Source organism: Centrocercus urophasianus, unplaced genomic scaffold (assembly GCF_019232065.1).
Source record: "Centrocercus urophasianus isolate 14NV4802_14NV808 unplaced genomic scaffold, USGS_Curo_1.0 seq_16, whole genome shotgun sequence".
In the NCBI taxonomy this organism is placed as follows: Eukaryota; Metazoa; Chordata; class Aves; order Galliformes; family Phasianidae; genus Centrocercus; species Centrocercus urophasianus.
In genome coordinates, this window is record NW_024884711.1 from 39207826 (window position 1) to 39224478 (window position 16653).

At 42.4% G+C, this 16653-nt stretch overlaps 1 protein-coding gene across 1 annotated transcript in view; it reads left to right on the forward strand.

Moving 5' to 3' along the window:
* Positions 1-14849, forward strand: part of PTPRN2 (protein tyrosine phosphatase receptor type N2) — a 622313-nt gene extending 607464 nt beyond the window's left edge. Inside the window, exons 22-23 of the mRNA XM_042817469.1 lie at positions 4533-4606; positions 10271-14849. Of these exons, the coding sequence (XP_042673403.1) occupies positions 4533-4606; positions 10271-10342 (146 nt within the window). The 3' untranslated portion in view covers positions 10343-14849. The remainder of the gene's footprint in view (positions 1-4532; positions 4607-10270) is intronic.
* Positions 14850-16653: the final 1804 nt, after the last annotated feature.

Genomic DNA, 16653 nt, shown 5'->3' on the forward strand with positions numbered 1-16653 from the left:
TAGAACATAATACATATAAAAAGATGCATTCAGAAGGTAATATCTGACTATTGAATATTTACTGCTGCAAAAATAAAGGTGTTTGACAACTCATTTCAGTGTTCCCCTTAGTGCTCTGGTATTTTTCTGTGGGATAAATTCTTACTCCCACACAGATCATCATCGTCTCCTTAAGGAGAAATGGTAGCAGTGCTAATAATCCCATATTTACAACTCTCACCGTGACTCCTGCATCATATACTCAGTTTTGGGATCATTTTGTGATCAGGAAGAACAGAAGCAGGGCCGAGGGAGGTGTAAAGGGTGTTGAATTAGAAGAAGAAAACAGAGTATTTATCTAAGTCCTCACCTCCTTACTATCCAAACAGATTTGCCTTCGTAATAACTTACAAGGTAGGAAGAAAAATGGTTTCCTTTATAAATGTTGGTGTGAAACGTAGGGTGAATTTAATGATTTAACTGAAGCAGTGCAGGAAGGCGGAATCTCAGGCTGGAAGAGAAGTCAAATGAGCCTAAACATAGCACCCTAACGACCTGGCTGTCCTTTAGGACTAGCAGTAACGAATTTATAGCTGTTCTGCAGAGTTATAATCCTATCTGTTGGAGGATGTATGCCTGTAGATCTGAAAGTTTTTCCAGCTAGAAAAATCCTTTTTAATGTAATATTCATGAGTGATATGTATTTGTGAAACATGCACAAAGAAAACTCTTCAGCTTTGGTAATTTAAAAAGAAACCCCCCGCAAATAATTACTTTGATGAAGTATTTAAGGATCATTTTATTTATATAAATATACAGAAGATTCAGAGCATCTAGATTCTAAAAAATTCCTTTTAATACTGTGCTTTAATATAAAATTCTTTCAGTCTCACAGAATGCGTGCTGCACTTTTCATTAGTAATGAATAAAATAATAGGACTTTTGCCTTTGCTTTCAGTGCAAGTATGTTCAAGCTTATTACACAAAAATGAAATCTAGAAACTTACTTTAATTAAGGCAGAATTTTGAACTAATGTAACAAATGCTGATTGTTATTATAACTGAAAAAATGCCAGTATGTTTTCAGGTGCACAATCTTTGTGCTTTGTTGAGCCTGAAAACCACTTTTTCATTATAGGCATCATCATTTCTTCCCAGCTAATGTATAAAAACACATTTGTCCTCTTTGCAAACTTCGTCCCATTCCCATACCGTCGCAGTGATTGCAATGCTGCAGCAGAGTGGAAGGGAGCATCCTTCACCAAGTGTCTCTCTTGTGTCTTGTGCCTTTCGGGATGGGTCCTCTGTCAGGATAGAGGGAGGAAACAAGGAGGGGAAGATTTCATTTTTACAATAATGAAATTCACATTAGGAAATTTGTAGTAATTTTAAGTATTTTGAGCTGCTGCTGGTCGTGTCGTGAAGCCTACTGCAGCAGCAGTGGCTAGCTCATTAGTTGTTGCACGAGGAACTGGGGATTCCACTTTTACCCATGCTCTCCTGACACGCTGGATCCTCCATTTATATGACTGTTTGAGGGCAAACACTTTAACCCCTTGAGGGCTGCTAATCAGGAGCACCAGCTGTTAAGTGCCAGCATGCTTCCTGCTCTGCTGCCTGCGGGGAGAGAAAGGGCTGGAAAGGATATGACCCTAAACTTCAGCAACTGCTTTTCTCCTTGGGGGCAAAGTATAATTCAGCTCGCGTCTTCTCTTGTGTTCTCTCAGTGTACGCAGTTGTTTCTGATGCGGACTGTTGTACACTTACTGTGTGTACTTAAAGTCTTTAGAAGGATGGTGGTTCATTGCTGAAGTTTAAAATCTGCGTTGTGTTGGTGTGGAAATGCTTTAGGAGGTATTTGCTCAGCTAGCTCACTGAGCTGCAGAGGGATTGCGTGGTTGTTTTTTTGCATCACTGCTGGTACAGCATTAGTTCTCACTCTGAGTTACATTCTCCCATTCATTAAAAACACGTGATGAAACCCTGTGTGAAAAAGGAACCTATCTCAAACAGAACCCAAATGTATTCCCTACAGGATGAAATACAGCCAGAAGTGAAAAGGCAGTTCTTCATTCTTTAAATGCTCCGTCTTTTATCTCCGCTTTTATTTTCGGAAGCCAGTAGTATTGTTAAACAAATAAATATTGGCGGGGAGAAAAGATGGAAAATCTTCCCTTTTTGGCACGTTTCTGTGTCTAGCAATTTATATTCAAACTCTGTTGATTTAGGCATAATAAGGCAATAGATGGAGAACATGTACTGGTGGATGTGGGAGAGGTCTGTTCATGTGGAGAGAAAAAAAAGTCATGCTGGCTTTATTCAGTGCCATTAATTTCATCCTTTTTCTCATGAATTTTCTGTTCCAGGATATTTTTCTTTCAAAACAGGTGCCCGTCTTTGTAGCATGAAGTTTTGCCTCTCCAGGCACTTAGGTAGTTCCTTTCACCATTGTATCAGAGGCATTCAGAAGTGTGAGAAAGGGGTAGAAATGGATCTGTGCCTGTTCTTTGCCTTTGCTTGTCCACCCTTGGTCTGCAAGATAGACACGTGCCTTGGACAAAATCATGCTTTCCTCACTTTACTTTTCTGTTACTTTTGACTGAGGCCATCAGAAGTGCTTGTGGGTGCTGTGCTGATCCCAACCCGTGGGCTCAGGGGTACTGATGAGTGGAAAATGTTGATGCGGGGACTTTTGTTGGCAAAACCCTCCAAAGCTAGCCTCCCATTAAGCATCCTGGCTCACCAGGACTATTCTTATGTTCCAGTGCAAGCATATGCTTTAGTGTTTTGCTAAATCAGGGTTTTATTGTCAGGCATTGTTCATACTATTAGGCATGTCATTCTGTTAATGATGATAAAAAAGCAAGCATCAGTTCACCAGTAAATGCCTGCAATCTGCATCACAGCGATGGAGGAATTAACCCTTTCAAAGGTAGGCTCAGAAGCCCATCTGGCCATTAAGGAGTGTTATTAGGTCTTGTCAGAAACCTTTTCCCAGCACCTAATATGTTACTGTGTTGTCCTGAGGCTAGAGTAGCTTCAGATGAAGAGCATCTCTCTCTGGGGAGGGCTCACACGCATCTGCAGCCACAAGGAAGCCCGTGGGACACATGGGCTCGCCAGCTCAGTGGGGTTCATCCTTGCAGGGATGCTAACTAGGACCGTGGTTAACCTCATCTGTGCATGTCAGCATGTTAAATTTTCCTCATATCTTAATTTCTGAGAAAGAGAATTCCTCTAATGTCAAGCCAAGGTGCTAGTAGGATGTTTTAATCCTGGGAATGTTATGAGGCCATAAGTAAGGCTGTAAAGCATGTGAGATACTTACATAACCCTGCTCCCATGGAAGGCAGTGGGGGAACAGGAAATTCCCACTAATTTGTGCTTGCATGGGACCAAACACCGAAATGAGCTCCTGTGCTGTGCCTTCACAAAGATTGTACCTTTTCTGATGGTTTCCAGGTAAGATGCAGCTGTAAGACCTACAGCAGATCGAAGACATTATCACTGCTACTGTCACTGTTACCAGACGTAAAAGCATGTGTTAATATGTATTGTTCTGTTCCTTTTAAGCGTGTGTGTTGTTTTTTCTTTTTAATAAAACTTACTATTTTGTCTAATGCTGTTCCCTGAAAATTCCCATACAGTATGGAGGGGAGTGATAGGAGAAACGTACAATGCCCCAACTCATAGCAGTAAACAAAAATACCTGAGTTGGCACTGTTACATTTACGGAATGAATTCATTCCAGTTCTGATGCAGCTGATATTTTCAAGGAGGCACTTGCAAACTGATCATCCTCTTAGGAAGTGACAAATGTATGGGGCAGTGGGGGATGTGGAGTGGGAATGGGACAGTCCTGCTGTGCTCGTGGTGCCCGTCTGCCCAGTGCTTTGGTGCTGTGTGTTGTTCTGGCAAGATGCACACGGAACAGATGTGAGACCAAATTCCATCGCTGAACTCAGCAGGAAGGGTTTCCAGCCCTACTTCTTCTCTTGGAGTTCATGCAGGAACTAACGGGAGGAACCAAGATTTTGATTTTTTCTCCAATAACACATATCTGCTTAGGCACTGAAGGAAAATGACACGATCAAGAAGAATCTCAAACCGAATACGAAATTGAGGAGGAAAACAGCAGGATCTCAGTGGCAGGTGGCAGAAGTTCAACTGAACCTTGTTTTAACAACATCAATATTTGTGTGGGTTGGGCCCTTCGTTCCATGCATAATCCTAGAAGTGACAAAGGGCACTCAATGGCACGGCCACAGTGGACCCTTAGGTTCTGCTAAATAAATTCTGCTCTAGGAAAGGCATTTTTAAGAATTTGTTTTTCTCTAGCTTTTCTTGAATTAATGTTAATAAAAGCTGCCCCAACCTCTTCTTTTTCTATATGAACACAAAAATTGCAGCTGCCTGCCAAGTCTGCTGAGAGATGGATGTAATAATTTTCAATTGTACTGTTAGCCCAAAGGGAGCCCGATAGCAAGAGATTGACAGATGCAGCATGGATTATCTTGTGCTCTGAACTCAGCCCAATTTGTGGTTTGTTGCAGGTGCTAAAGAGATTGATATTGCTGCTACCCTGGAGCACTTGAGGGACCAGAGACCAGGCATGGTCCAGACGAAGGTACTGTCAATAAATCCACTGGGGTTTTAAATACATTAAAGGTCTTTCACAGTAGTTGTTTTCATGACAGAAGAGAGAGGGTATGACCTAATTTAATGCACGTCGCTTGCTGATTACTGTTTGGCTCCCTACCAACTGAGGTTTATTTATGCTGAAGATTTATCTAGGCTACTTTCTTTGGTGTTTACTTCTCTCTCTTGCAACATCTCCAACATCTATCTTGATTGCCATGTATGAACGGCAATCAAGATAGTCTACAGTTTACTAAAGAAAATGTGCATGTGAAAAAATGTCATTGTTTTCATTCTAAAATATGGATTATTTTTTAGAGTAAGTGTGCTTAACTGTGCACCTAATATTTTCTAAAAGCCTTCAACTCATTAAAGGGAACATGACTATTGGATTTGATTTATTTTTTTTTTCTGATAGTAAAGCTTTGAATTAAAGGGAATATAGTTTTGAAGGAAGTCGAGTCATTTTTAGCATCTTTGAGGGGAAGACCTTACAGTGTGCCCATGTCCTTTATGGATGAAGCATTGTGACTGCATTTGTACCCCATGGTGTGGTGAATATCTGACTCTTTAATTACCGTCAGTTGTAACAGCCTCAAAGTTCTCTGTAATACGTAACTTTTAAGGATAGCTGTCAGTGTGACTGCTGTTCCTTCCATTAAGAATGAAACTTTTTTATTGTTACAATTTATATGGAATGATATTAGGGGGTATTTGCTGCAAGTTAAAGATGCAGACATGACCATAAAGAAAACTGTTCATTACATGGAGACCAAACAAATCTGAATGTGACATTGTAAAATCTTGAATGAGAGTTATAACCCCAAACTGAATAACTGGAGGAAAGTGGTCTGGGGGAACCTATAGGAACGTTGTAACATTTAGGGAGTTGAAGCTGCTAAGGGACAAAGGTGAAATAAATCTGTTTTTCAGGAATCATTGGTTCATAACTTTTCCTGAATCTGTTTTTAATCATGCTATCTTCTCACTTAATATTAGAAGTGATATTGGAAAACAGGGAGTGGGGGTGACTGGGTGCAGATTAGGTATTATTTACCCAGTAAGTAAGTAGATGAAAAATTAAGATGAGCCAGCCAAGGCTAACTAACCCATATCAGCAAGTAAGACATAAAATTGTACACATCTTTCTTCTGCTCTGATTAATCTGACTGGAGGAAAAAAGGCCTATAGCACACAGCATCCAGTGTCTCACATATGTATTCTAAGGGAAGGTGCAAGTCCTGAGCAAACTCTGTAAACGCACCCAATGTATGGCAGTTTTATGGCAGTTAGAAATGTGTAGAAAGATGGAGCTCTGATTCTGGTTTGTCTCTCTTTTCTGAGAAATTACAGCTTATTGCCTTTAACAAAAGAAAAAAACAAATAGTTCCAGAAGCAAAGAATGAGATGATGTGGATAATTTCTCTTAGTTAGCTCAAAAATAGTTTCCTGAGTCCCCTGAGAAGCTCACTGGAGATATTTCTCCCCTCCAAACATCCCTCTGGAAGAGCTGCAGAAAAGCAAATGTATCCAGTGTTTTCAGGATGAGAAATTTTCCCAGGATGTGGCTTATCTCACCTCTTGCTCCTTCTTCCATCATTCTTATGTTCTCAGAACCACCCAAATCACTTATTCAAGCTAATGTCTTGCAAATTATAAATATCTGGTTGCATGCTAGCAGTGCACTGTCCCCAGAGAATTTTTCTGAGGGATTTAAACAAACCCCTGTGCTTTCCCAACTGAATACAAATGAGGAATATTAGACTCCTGGAGTAATTTAAAACAATGGATTAAAAGTCAGGTTAGAAATGCCAGTTAGAGAATATCCTTGGGCAAAATAAACCCCGCCTTGCTTTAGCAGTGTGATTGTGTTTCCAGCAGGCAGCGCTCCACATTTTTAATAAGCATGCGAAAGATTTGTTTGCAACATTTTGTCTTCTGGAAAGGATCTTTAATTCACAAGCACTGTATATAATAAACGGTAATGAAATTATCATAACGACATTCTGCATTTCTGAGAAGCATAATAGTGGGTTTGTGGTTTTGTTACTTATTTTGCAGGGGAATCATAAAGTAGAATTGATATGCCACAAGTGAGAGGAAAAAGTAATGTGTGAAAAGCGTGTTTTCTGTTATGAGAAAAATATTTTTCCTTTTTCCTGTGTCTTTCCACTAGCAGTCTCTACTATGATGCATATTATACATATATGCTATATACTGCATGCACCTACTTTGTTTTCCAGAGAATTTTTATTTGAGGTTTTAAAGAAATTTGGCATATTGTTATGTATTTCTATACTTACTATTTCTAAATATGTTCACGTCACCTCTGCATTATAAGTGGGCTGACAACACAACATGCCTGCCCAGCTTGATTTTCTAGGCAAAGCCTAGGTGTCTAAGTCAGTCGTGTCCACGTGAGTAGCACATGTGAATGAGCTCTAGAGAATGTCAGACTGAGCTCCGTTAAAATTGTTGCAGTTGCTTTTATCTTTGGTTGTCCTTGTGGGTAGGTATGGAAGGGATGTGAAGGCTTTCCTTTGGAGAGTGGTAGTACACCTCAGTTGGAGGTGTTTTGCAGAAAGAAGGAGGGAGAAGAGCTCAGATGCAGCATCCCCAGAAGACCCAGTTCTCAAACATCTCATGATCAAACATTTATTTTCTGTCTCCTTTATGGCAACACAGTCAGATTGGAGCTCTGGTGTAAAGATGCTTTATGAGTTGTTTTGCCTCGCTAACTTAGGGTTACACCTGATGGAAGCTGGCAATCTCCACTGAAGTTCTCTCCAAAATGCATATCTAAGCGTGGAAGTTGGTGTTGCTCAATTCGGGGTCCTTAGGTGAGAGCTGCCTTCTCCATGGCCAGTGCAGCGATGCCCCGTGCTCTTGTGTGAGCCACCCCTCTGTGAGAGGCAAAGGCACTTCAGGGCTGATTTGCTGAGTGAATTCAGTTATTTTCAGCAATGGGACTAATATTAAAATATTGTAATCCCTGATCTTACAAGTTTTTCTTTATGGTAAAATGAAGGGTACATGAGGTACCTCATTACACGGGTGATAGCAGCTTCCCTCCTTCTGGACAGACACCAGCCTCTCAGAAGAGGCATTTGACCATGTGGACACTTGGCTGCATCACCCTGCAGCCTGGCAGTGCTTGGATCAGCTCCCCTACTACTGCCGTGCTCCCCATCTTGGTTCTGACGTGGTGCAGCTGGGTGAACGCCTTCTCTGTCCTCCAGCTATGCTCACACGTTCATTGTGCTATGCTCAAAAAATAGCGGCTGCTCTTGGGTGGCCACCAGCGTTTCCTCATCTGCTTTAATTGCAGAGACCTCGAGGCAGGCACAGGCAGACCCACAGACTGTTTTCTATGCCTAATGAGGGTGAGTTCTAATCTTCAGGGTGAATTGATGTGTGATTAAAAAACAATGGATGCAGTCCAGCAAATGTGCAAGAATGCCATTTTGACAGCACCAAACAGAGGGCAGAATTCTTGAACATTGATTTCTCTGAGAAATTATTCTGAGTTTCAGTCTTCTTTTTCTGCTTGGTAGCTGTGCCCACTATGGCTGCTCTCTGAGGCATCTGCACTCAGGAGCTGGATGCAGAGGGTTGAGACAAGGTGGACGAGACTGACACTGAAGTGCAGGAGCTAAAAGTCAGTTGTCTTCCTGGATTACGAGTCGCTCACCGATAGTTTGTCCTTTCATCCTTCCTGCAGTCTTCCAGTGTTGAAAGTGAGTGCTGTCGGGCCAGTAACCGCCTTCAGGGCTGGCTGCGTTCAGCAGCCATTTGCCACTGCTGCACCCATCCCACACAGCCCTGGGCAGCTCCTGCTGCACATCCCTGTTCTGACTGGAGGCACAGATGGCATCCTGGCAGGGTTCATCTGAGACTTCGGTTCTTAAAGTCACTTCCTCCAAAGCTCTTAACCCCAGTTGGTGTAAACCACTGGAATATTTCTAGAAAATCCAAACGCTTCTGCACAGTCCTTGACTGCTGTCCTTGGTTTGCTTATTCTCTAAGTAAAACACACACATTTCTTTTTCCATCTGAAAAGAAGCAGACAGAAAATCATCCTGTCAGATATTTCATTAAGCTAAATTTCTGAGAAAGATTACTCACTCTAGAAAGTACAACACCTGCTAACCTTGAGGAAGCAAAGCTTCTTTGTCCTTCTTTAGAACCAGACAGTTTAGGAGCATGTTAGGGTTGCAGATAGGTGTAGTGGCTATTCCTGCCTGTGTCCTTCACACCTCCCCTACCTCAGCACAGAAATCTGTTACTGATTTTCATTTCATGCTTATGGTAAATTAGTAGCATAAACCTTCCTGAGTATTTCCTAAATGTGAATAAAGTGGACCAAATATTGCTAGGTAATTTGTGGGTACTGAAGAGCAGTTGAAAAAGGAAGCTGGAAAAGACTAATAAGAGGTAAAGCAAAAAGCAGGCACTTCTCTGTTTAGTGGGCATAATGTGAAGAAGTATATATTTAGCTAATTTCAACTAGAAACACCTGAGAGGAGCCGAAGTTTCTCTTTTGCAGTGTATCGCCTACTTCATATCTGTTGTTAATGAGTTTCTATCTTCGTGTCAGAAAGAAATGGCTGATGATCAACTACTCCCAAATGTTTCTGGCCAAGCAATTGCAATGCATCATTGTGTCCCACTTGCTTAGTTTCTGCTACCAACATTTTTCTCCATTAAAATGACTCTAGTTTCAGGATGCTGTCAAACGTGTTATATGGCATCAATAATCCCCAAGCATTTTGTTCCTTGCTGTTGCAACATGCAGTTCATCCTGCATATTCCTGTTTTCAACAATGTCTTGAGGATGCTCAGCTGCAGAGCAGTGCTCCAGGGCGTCGGAAAGTTTTTTGGTTGTTTATCCAGGGTCAGAAAGGCTTTGCAGACTGCTCTTAACTAATTGGAGAGCTGGGCAGTCACCAGCCACATGAATTTTTAAAAGAGCAATTTTTAAAAGAGTTGGGGCAACCCTGGCTCTGTGTACAGACTGGGGGATGAGAGAGCAGCCCTGGAGAAGGGATCAGGGGGTTGTGGCTGTGGGCAGGTTGGGTCTGAGCCAGCAGTGTGCCCTGCAGCCAAAGGGCCAACCGTACCCTGGGGGCAGCTGGGGAGGGAATTCCTGCTCTGCTCTGTGCTGTGCAGCCTCACCTCCAGCGCTGGGTGGGCACCACGTTATAAGAAACTAATCAAACTATTACAGTGTCCAAAGGAGGGTCACAGAGATGGTGAAGGGTCTGGAGGCCAAGGGTGTGAGGAGGGAGCACTGAGGCTCCTGGGTTTGCTGGGCGCAGAGCAGAGCAGGCTGAGGGGAGGCATCATGGCAACTGCAGCTCCTCACAGGGGCAACGGCAGGGCCTGAGGGAATATCATGGAGCTGTCAGGGGAAGGGCAGCTGGGGGTGAGGGAAAGGCTGTGCCGCAGAGGGCAGTGGGCATGGAACGGGCTGCCCAGGGCAGCGGGCACGGCCCCAAAGCTGGAGCTCATGGAGCACTGGGACACTGCTCTGAGAACAGGGCTGGGTTTGGGTGCTGCTGTGTGCAGCCAGGGTTGGACTCAAGGATCCTTGTGGGTCCCTTCCAACTTGGATATTCTGTGATTCTATGATATGCCTTTGCTCTCTCCGCAGGAGCAGTTCGAATTTGCTTTGACAGCAGTTGCAGAGGAAGTGAATGCAATACTCAAGGCACTTCCTCAGTGAGCAGCTCGGTGTCCTGGAGGTTCCCGCAGGATCCAGCCCTCGTTTCCTCATCCTCAGTCCCTGTGAATGTTCTTGGAAACCGTGACCTGACCTTAACTATGTATTTTCTGTTGTAACCACATAGTGATAGGGTCCTTAGAAACTCCTAAGCTGATAAAATTCAACAGTTAAAATGTGTCTTCTGTTTTTGGGTTTTAAAACAAATTTTAAGAAAGTACATCAAAGCCTCGGATTAAGTGACAGAACAGTCCACCTAATCCCTCTCTCATCCTCGAAGACCTGAATGTCAAACTTGGAAAGCACACATTCCTGTTCTTAATAGCAAATATTCAGTATTGTGGGTAACTAGTGCAGTTAATATAGTCTCAGAAAACAGTGTTCTGTTGTATTTCGTAACTCCTTAAAAACCAAATGAGAGTGAGGGGCCTGAAAGGGATGGCAGTTGTCCCTCTACAATGCCGAGCGGAGGCATGGAACTGTGCAGAGGGTGTGAGTAAACACAGGTCTAGGCTCTGGCAAAGGGAGCTTGCACCTTCTCATGCTGAGCTTTAGCAAGCAAACATTTTCTTAACTGTTGTTTACTTTTCAGCTTTGTGCTGGGAATGGAAGAAAATCTGAGCTATAAGTAAATAGGCCAGCACGGTTGTTGCAGCTGGGGAGAACAAGTTGGTCACATTAATGGGAGCCTGGGGACCAGTGAGCACCACAGCTCTGGCCAAGTGCCTACAGTGTGGAGTAGGCAAGCATAGATGCACCTCCAACCATGAGCAAGGCACCTGGCCCACCAGGTGCATGTCCAGAGCTGGCATGGACACGGATTGCTGACATTTTGGGATTACTGAGGAAGAAAACGGGACTCTTCTCTTTATATTTTTCCATATTGCTCTTTCAAGCTCTGCTGTGCAATCCTTTGGAGCTGGGGAAATATATTTCTGTAAAAGCCTGGCTGAAGGAAGAATTGCCAATCTGCATTTTATGATCCTCATCAAGTTTGTCTGAGCCAGACATTTGTTGCACCTTTCTGCTCTTTTTCCTTTTTCTGAATGACGCCTATTTTAACTATTAATGGATAAAGAAGCACATAAGTTTCAGAGATTTTTCTGTTCTCAAATCCTAATACCTGCTGTTGCAAAGTAATGCTAAAATATGTCTGTAAATGGCTTGGTTATGCAATTTTGCTTATGTGAAACCACAGTTTTAGTTGTGGCACTCTACTAAAGGGATTGAAGCTACTGATGGAAAGTACTCTGATTTGTTAGAATGAAGGGCCTGAAAGTGACGTTTTCAAATGTGACTCTGAATTTCATTTTCAAAACTGAATACTTGGACACTTTCATCTGTTATCCTACATCTCTGTGATTTAAACATTTTAGTGTTGGTTGTTTTTTTTTTTCCCCAAAATCTTAACGGCATTGTATACCTGGAAAATACATAATTAAATCTGATTTGGGAGGCTGAAAGTTTTATAAACTTCTAATCAGTGAAATGTTAAAAACAGAATATTGGAGAGTTTTGCTGGAACAGAGGTAATGGGCATCTATTGAAATCAACCAGGTTGCAGTTTTGTGTTGTAGGCATGAATATTGGTGATCTATTCTTTTTTGCAATTAAAGCAGAAGACTTGTTACTTTTCGCCATACATTTTTGCATGCTTTTCTTGGTATGTGCTGCTGCTTAATTTGTGCATGCCATTACTATGGCAGTACAGAGCGTTTACTGCAGATGCCATCATCCTCTTAAGTACATATGCTGTACATTAAGCCACATGTTTATTTTATGGCCTAAGCATTTTAGAGCTTTCCTAGCAATAACTAAAAAAACTAATGGAGTATGAATGAGAAAATTGCCTTTTTCATTTGATAATTTAGGCTTAACAGGTTTCTTTTATTACTTCAGCTAACACACAATTGCAGATCGGGGCAGATGAGATCAGTTTGAGCAGTATCAGCAACTGTTTGAGGTAGATTTACTGTGAGCCATGTACTGCAGCTTTCTGCAAATACGGGTAGTTATATCCATACAAACAGTCCAAGGAAGCAAAATAAGGGCATCCTAAGTCTACCCCTCAGATTCTTGGGTAAAAAGATTTCTCAGGGCAAGATGCTGTACCATTGCCTACTGCCAAAAAGATAATGGGTTTTCAGCACAGATTTCAGCCCTGCGATTTATTAGTGTTCACCTCCTGACCATCCCTGTGCACACCACAAACATGGCTGACGAGCTGTTCATTTGCACTTTAGGAATATTTTTTAATTGTTCTTCTGCAAATATTTGCATTTCGTAATAGTAATTTCAGGGTGATCTCTATTATTTCACAAGCGGCTGAGTATGAGACTAAAATATTGGTCTTCATGCTTTGGAGTTTATTTAGTGTAAATTAGAGGGCATTAATCTTCCCCAGTGCTAATGGGGCAGGGATGTGTTGTTTTATTCATACTTGTGGGCTGATTTACACAGCAGAAGGATGCAATCTTACTCAGAGGGTTGGGATATCTCCTACTGAATGTCATGGACAATCCTGTTTATTCAGCCGTTTTGCACAGTTCTTCCACAAAGAGATGCCAGGCTTATTCTGCTGATTGTAAGCTACCACACAGATTATTTCATCTGTGCAGGTAAGGCATTGTTCACACCTCTCCATAAATGCCCTCTATAAACGTGGGCAGTCATTTGTTGCAGGGCCTGTGAGTGAAATGGAGTTCAGTTGCACCAGGGTGATCCAGAAGGGTCTGACAGGCCATTTCCCAGGGAGATGCCAAAACCATGGAAATACAAACCTGGTGAAACCACAGAGATAGATTTCTCATGCAGGACAGGTATTTCTTTATCCTTTTGACTGCGGTTCGTGATCCTTACAGCTGGATAAAGGATGTGACTCAGGCTGCCCCAGGCCGCTTGCACTGGATTTGAAACCTGTCCCGTGTTCCCTGCTAAGTGGGGTGTCAGATGGGACCCACCATCCTTCCCTGGTCAGTGTTCTGCTTGATCTTTAGTAGATGGACAGTCACTGAGGCAGGGTTGACACCCAATGCATCCCAAAACAGCACACGTTTAATTGACCATCCTAGTGTTCTTGATGAAGACGAATCAAATATACAGGTGGTTGAATTTTAAAATGATATTGAAGGGGGAAGCTGCCGGAGGGCAGTTTAACCCCAGTGCTTGCAGTATCCTTCCTCAATGTTCAAAGCATAGGGAGATAAGCCTCATTTCCCACCAGCGTGGCAGTGAAGGTGGCCAGATGCCAGCAGCCCCGTGCTTACGTTGTCCCATGGGTGCAGACATGAGGGACAGGGAAGCGTTTGCCACCGATGCAGTTTGTAGGTGTAGCAGCACAGTCCCACGCCTGCTTTCACCCTTCCCACAAGAAGCACTGGATTTGGAGGGACAGAAGAACAGGACAGCCTAGTTCCCAAAGCCCGGATCCTTGAGTTTCAGTACTTGCCGTGGGGAAAGCAGTGTGGGTTTTGCTGTCGCCATCACCTATTTCAGGTGCAGCTCTAACCATTGCCTTTGACCATCATTCGTGGGAGCTGGAGCAGCCTGGATAACAGCCAGTGGAAGTCTTCGGCAGTTGTAAGGGTCAAGAATGAGTTGTAGCAGAAAATCCCCAATCCAAATCTTAATTCAGTAGCAAAGCAAGCAAGATTATTTTTCTAGATGCTACAGGAGGTTTAAAACATTTAAGAATATTTTTAAAATCTATGCCAATGACTAAACCTTGTTTCTGTCTCTAGCATGCATGCAGAACCAATCTCCATCCGTCCCCACGGGAATGACAGCTATAGAACCTGTAAGGAGTTCATGCATTATTTGTCAAGTGAAACATTAATAAGATCCAGCCCACGACATAATTTCCAGACTAGTCATTAATTAAAATAAATAAATAAATAAACGTTTATTGGAATAGAAAACAAGTATTTGATTAGCTTTGTTACAGAACAATAGCTCTCCTTATTTTTATTCTGCATATTTTATTCTTTGTTTAGAAGATTCTCTTATGAAGCAGTTGAAATAATCCGCTTTTTAAAACTGTACAGTTTCTATGGTTTTGCTTTTTAAATGAGAGTACACTTTGTAGATTTGATTATTATATTTTTCTGTTAAGATTACACTGGACATTACAGAGGCATCCCCCACCACAGTGAGAAGAAAGCTGTCCTGTTGGTTTATTGTAAAAGAAAAAAAAAACAATCAGAACAAAATTGCAGAGCTGTGGCATACTCAGTCCAATTAGAGCATGACTCTTTACTACTCTCCATTTACCACATTAGAAATAAAATGAAGTTACACCAGCAAGATTTCATTTGAAGCTGTTCTTGCATGCTGTTTGTACTGTATTTGATGGCATAATATTGTTTCATTTACAACCTTTTCTTTCTCGCCACTCTATTATACTCTTTCTCTGTATATAGTCAAAAAGAAGTTAAAAAAAAAAATTATACAAAGTATTTTGTTCTACCTCTGTAAAAATCATACTTGTGAATAAAGTCACGTTGTCTGTGGAGCACGGTATTGTGGATCAGCATTAGCAGCTGGTGTTTGCTTTTATTTGGGGGTAGGAGGGCTCCTCCTGTCGCTGGATCCTTATCCCTGCGCTGACGGGCAGAGTCCTGCTGAGCCTTAGAGGTGCTCGCTTCTCTCCTCTGCCTTTGGGGTGCGGGCTGCTACCTCTGCAGCTGCCAGCTGAGGGAGGGCTGGGGGCCACGCTGCTCCAGGCAGACCCTGCGTTCAGGTCATACGGGAGAACGAATAGGTGCTGGAAATTCTCCGTGTGCAACAGGGAGGTGAAAAAAATGCGGGCTGTGAACAGGGGGTGGTGGGTCAGAGCCTCGCCTAATGGGGGCATGGGCTGCGTGAGTCGCAGGATTGACAGAAGGATTTGAACGGGTAATGGGAAAATATTCGCTGTTACATTAAGTAAGGTTAAGAGGAGTGAAGACTGAGGTTCCCACGTAAGCACAGAATAAAATAACCAGTCTTTTCCCTGGAGATAGAAAGTAATTTTCCCATAAACACTGTCCATTGTATGAACGTCTGTATCTTCGCGTGAGGCATCCATTGTTAGCTGTTATCAGAGGCAGGCTTTGTGATTAGACAGCCCTACTGTGGCAATTTGCATGGCTCTGTATTGTGTGCTGAAACTTGAGTTGTGTTTTAAAGCTCACTGCTTACCTGAAAATAACGAGAAAAATGTAAATAAACAGGAAGGCAGAAACCACTCTCATCCAGCTCACTCCTTTCTCATCTGAAGAATCATATTTTACATTATTTAACCTTGTTTATGTAGTTGCCTATTTTAATATCTGTGGCTTTCTCAGTGTAAGAAGGTGACTTTCATCTTGGAAGCACAATATATGCACCATTACAGCTATTTTCCTGTTGCTGTAATTTAGGAGGTCTTTCATCTGCAAGATAGCTTTCGAAAGCCTCTGGTAACATCAGATGGAGGACAAAAAGAGGAAAACATTTAACTATATAACTACTGCAGTATTATGTATCTTCTAGGACAGTTGTGCATACATCAGTTCATACAGCCAGTGCTTGCTTTTGCTTCGTGCTACTCAGATACAGGTATTCTTGCTCTCCACTGTGCTCTCCGACTGTGGGCTGGTGTCTCAGCTGCATTCTGAGGGCATTGCTTTGTTGCTTATGTTCTTGTTCACGCATTTCTAGCTCTAACTCAGACTGGGTATTATCATCTGGTGGGCTCAGGAAAGAACTGGGTTTGAGTTTGAGCTAGCACTAGTAAGTGGGAATCCCAGCAGCAAGACACAGAAGCCATGGCATGCCCTTGCTCCTGATGCCAGCCCATCGTCCCACCAGCTGTCTCAGCAGCCTTTGTGAGGAGGAAAGAACTGCCCTCTCTGCTGTCCTGATATGGCAAAAGGGAGAGACTTGCCTCTGCAATAGCAGGATGGAAAACAACATCTTCTCAGTTTGCCTGAAAAGCCTTGGGAGTTTCATTTTTAGAACTAGCTGTAAAATTTCAGGGCTGATGGGACTGGTATTTCCATTTCGCATGCTGAACAAATATAAAGAGCTACCATCCATAGGGAGGGGTAAACAGTAGAATGTGTTTATTCTTGGTTTAGTGATAGGACGAGTACATTGTGTGCTTCAGACAACTGAATCCCTAGGGAAATTCTTGTTGCAGTGCAGTTAAACCAAAAATTAACTTCTGCCTTGAGAATGCTCCAGCTACACCCACATGTGTAAATCAGCAATACAGAAAAGAGGTTCTATGTGGAACTCCATCCTGAGAGATGAAGATTTAAGCTAAATTTTAGGGTATAGGACAGATGTCTTTC